This window comes from Tigriopus californicus, chromosome 12, assembly GCF_007210705.1.
Source record: "Tigriopus californicus strain San Diego chromosome 12, Tcal_SD_v2.1, whole genome shotgun sequence".
NCBI lineage: Eukaryota > Metazoa > Arthropoda > Copepoda > Harpacticoida > Harpacticidae > Tigriopus > Tigriopus californicus.
In genome coordinates, this window is record NC_081451.1 from 17236093 (window position 1) to 17239805 (window position 3713).

Below are 3713 nucleotides of genomic sequence, written 5' to 3' on the forward strand. Positions count from 1 at the left end.
GGTTCATCTAAATCGTAGAATTGCTAGAAATACTATTGGCAAAAGGTTAAACAGGACAAAGCCTCTGTTCGGTTTTATCCCGGGTTGTGGCACAGGCCATGGAGGCATTTAAACAGGTAGATAATGTCTGAAAGGCCTTGCTCACTTTAGTTTGGATATGTTCCTCGAGCTTTCCATCATTCGCAACAACAATTCCCAGATCTTTGACCGAGGCGACCATCTCTATTGGTTTTTGACAATTATCTGAATAGGTCATACAATCATACCCCCTGATCTAAATCGTTTTGTGAGTCTGGCGTGTTACCATAATTTATTCCCAAAACCAACTACTTGGCATCATCAGCGTACGACGAGATGGACGATATAAGGGGTAATAATGCTTGTAGGGGAGATATGAACAGGGTAAATAGTAGAGGCCCGGGGATGGCACCCTGGGGAACTCCAGAGGCTACGATTTGCGTAATAATATACTCCCAATACTCCTTCTGGAGACCTTGACTTTCCGAGTTGGTTTCGTCTGAAATTCTTTAAGCCACCAATGAATTTTGCTCATTGTCTCGATCTAATACTCCCAATGGGGGAAAGCATAACTATCCATTCCTAATTATACCGCATCAGCGGTGGTGGAGGCTCAAAATCCAACTCATTTCGAAACAGAGCCTGGCGAGCCGTTTGGTAACCGTCTCAGAAATAATCGTGCCAACCACCCACTCATTGGACGGGTCAATTAAGCCACGCCTTGTGGACCCACCTTTTTCCTTGTGCTGTAGGATCTTGATGTCGCCGGTGCCGCGCTCTTTCCACTCTGGCGGATCAGCCGCGGAATCGTAGCGAAACAGTTTGGAACGCATGCGAAACAGCTCATCCTCGTCCTCTTCGCCGGAATTTATGATCACCTGAGCGCGATGATAAGAAACAAACGGATGAGACCTTTCCAGGGATATGTCAATTCTCATTGGTCATTCAGGGTGGGTCGGAAAGATAGATCATCTGGGGTGTACACGGGATTGGGGTGGCTGCTTTTGGGCCTGTATATATCGTGCGAGAAAAGCGTCAGGAACCTTGGGTATTTGATCAAAAGAGGCCATTCAAGTACCTCGGCCCACTATGAACAAAACGAATATGGAGCCACTGGTTGCCCCCCAATCAGCACTGAAATATTTGAACCACCCAGCCCATTCATTATCCCATCTTTTTTTTTTGATACTTCAACGTCTGGTCATTATTGCACGATTGCGGTCTTACTGGCCGCTTTCTGCAACTTTTGGTCAATTCATTTTCGAAGCATGGCCCAATGACCCAAAACCGTTTTTTGTCCTTTTCAACCTGTTCCTAACGTGGGTGTAAAACCTCTGGCGGCTGGAAATGACAATTTAAAGTGGGCTCGGACCCTGTCTTAGGCCGGGCTTTTATACCTCGGGTAGCGTGATAACGGGCGGGTAGTAGGGGTCGTGCTCTTCGGGGTCCGGCGGGGATTCAGCCTCCGGCGCCGCGGGTTTCTCAACGGGCTGGCCGGATCCGGCAGATGGGGCCGGGCTCTGGCCCTCGTCTTTCGTGGGCGACATACTGGAACAAAAAGGAGGGCTTCACCCCATGGATGGACAGGGCCACACACCCACAGACCCACAGGGCCACAGGGCCATGGATTCACGAGTGAGAGACCACGGGGGATATGAAGCCGGACCCTAGGCGGGTCCCATCCTAACCTAGCCTAATCCTGACCTCAGAAACGGGTTGGGAGGCGAATAATCCGCCCTCGGGGTGGGTCGTTGGTCGAAGATGAACGCTATTCTCCGCCCATGAGTGGGCGGTGCCCATTTTTCAAGGGGTGACAAGCTGTTAGAAAGGCTTTGAGGGCTATCAAGATTTGAAAAAAGGCCTTGAAAAAACTCATGGAGGGAGAAAACCGTTGACCTTTTTTTGTCATGCGGGCCGAACACCGCGAGAATATGACAATGAACGAGACTCAGATGCTGGAGACACTCTTGAGGTCTGCCCAGTTTCTACCTAGTACAAACTCCGGCCCCTATTTGAGGCTCTCAAAGACCGACAGACCGGAGATCCGCCCCCTTCCCCTCCCCCTTCCCCGGCCGGCCGGATGACACACGCCGCTAACCAGGTCTTTTTCCCCGGGCCGGCTGCTGGCTGTCAAGTCCGGATGCTCGTTACCTGAGGGCGGGTCAATCAATCACCAGGCACGTAAGTCCAACTCAGTGTGTGTAACGGTCGTTTTTCTAGCTTCTCTAGCTTCTCTAGCTTCTCTAGCTTCTCTAGCTTCTCTCTGGGTGGGTTTTTAGTCCGTTTCAATCATCACAACAAAGCATTGAGCGTGACCATTTCATCCTCTCTTTCAAAAGGGCTGGGCTCCCCCTTCAATGCGCCTCTGTAGTTTTGCATCCAACTACCCACTGGCCTAATGACATCTCACAGGGGCCTGACCCAGGACTTCGAGAAATATGGACTGCGAACGAGTTTTCTCGGCCAATCGGCCTGCTCTGAGTCAAAGTATTTGAAATAAAAAAAACGTAAATCTCTTCAATTAATGGTCGGTCAATTTTATATCATTGACATGCAAAAAAAGTCGATCGTTTCAAAGTTATGTTGCCCAAAGCTTATGTACCTGACCCAGAGCCGGCCGAAAATTCGAATTTTATGTAGTGCTTTTTACTACATAACTTTGAACATGTCTCTTGAGTTCTCTAAGCATAGATTTGGGCTCAAATTTGCCCGCGTTCATCTATTCAACCAGACCTTGTGGTCGTATCAAGTGCTGATTTGGAATAAGATTGTGAGCGGTTTAGGAGATAAGGATATTTTGGCTTCCGTTGACAGTCCACATCTCTAGAAGTCCGTGGCCTGACCAATTATCCCTCTGGTCAAGCCGGAGCCGCGTCACTTTATTCTCAGTCAGGCCATTTTTGGATTCAAATCCCGCTCTATCCCGCCCATCAGGGCTCTGGCCGGCCCGCCCAGCCCCTCCTGATGATAGCCTCGATCTAGTGGCAATAATCCCCTCCCCCCTCCCCCTCCCCCGCCATCAATGGCCGGTTCCCCTTGGTTTAAGGCATGCATGGTCACACTGATCGCCGTCAACACCGTCATCAGGGTAGGTAGGTCAATTTGATTTATTCGGGCCCAGGGCAATCACGGGTTAGCTAAGGATGGATAAACCGCCCCCGCGGTCAGTAGATTCAGGCCCGATTGGAGCAGGCCCAGGCTGGCGCTGATCATTTTCAACTCGTAGGCGTTGACCAAGAAACGACCATACTGGAAAGGAGAAAACCAGGGGGCACCATTAAAAGATGAGGCCATGGACCGGGCATTGTCCAGGGGGGGGGTTGTTGAGCTATCCATTGAGTTGACAGGTCAGTGTGGTTGGGGGTCATTATTTTATCCCAAGGGGAGACCGCCCACAAAATGAGTGCGGGCAATACCGCTACATTGCAAAAAAAACCACGGCCAGCCCGTCCGCTTTGAGGGGCGGGTGCCATGCCCCAGGGTTCGGGTTTGGAATTATTTGCCAAAGGGATTCGTGAGACCTGCGTCGATGGGCCTAAATCAGTGGACTAAGATTATCGTTCGGTCTGGTCCAAGTCATTTGACCAAGATCTTGGGGTCACAGACGTCTTCCAATTGACGCTCGCATTGATTGTTCCCAAGGCGATTGCCCGGACACGTGGCTTGATTTAAAAGCCACCTCTCGCACAATTTCG

The 3713-nt window shown here is 50.3% G+C and overlaps 3 protein-coding genes across 4 annotated transcripts in view; 1 reads left to right on the top strand and 2 right to left on the bottom strand.

Annotated features, from left to right (window-relative positions):
- The window catches only part of LOC131891485 (ran-specific GTPase-activating protein-like), a gene marked incomplete at its 5' end in the record, with an annotated part of 4026 nt that extends 1793 nt beyond the window's left edge, over nucleotides 1-2233 (bottom strand). Inside the window, 3 exon segments of the mRNA XM_059241079.1 lie at nucleotides 752-896; nucleotides 1416-1566; nucleotides 2170-2233. Coding sequence (XP_059097062.1) covers nucleotides 752-896; nucleotides 1416-1565 — 295 coding nt within the window.
- Nucleotides 2234-2991: 758 nt separating this feature from the next.
- LOC131891484 (uncharacterized) overlaps nucleotides 2992-3713 on the top strand; it is a 12505-nt gene continuing 11783 nt past the window's right edge. The window contains exon 1 of one of the 2 annotated variants that reach the window (XM_059241078.1): nucleotides 2992-3106. Coding sequence is in view for 1 of the 2 variants with exons in the window: in XM_059241077.1 (XP_059097060.1) it covers nucleotides 3067-3110 (44 nt within the window). In the remaining variant the exon portion in view is untranslated. Of the gene's footprint in view, nucleotides 3111-3713 lie in introns of both variants that reach the window. The other variant, XM_059241077.1, reaches the window with a different exon arrangement.
- LOC131891486 (uncharacterized) overlaps nucleotides 3109-3713 on the bottom strand; it is a 5658-nt gene continuing 5053 nt past the window's right edge. Inside the window, exon 4 of the mRNA XM_059241080.1 lies at nucleotides 3109-3267. Coding sequence (XP_059097063.1) covers nucleotides 3145-3267 — 123 coding nt within the window. The 3' untranslated portion in view covers nucleotides 3109-3144. The remainder of the gene's footprint in view (nucleotides 3268-3713) is intronic.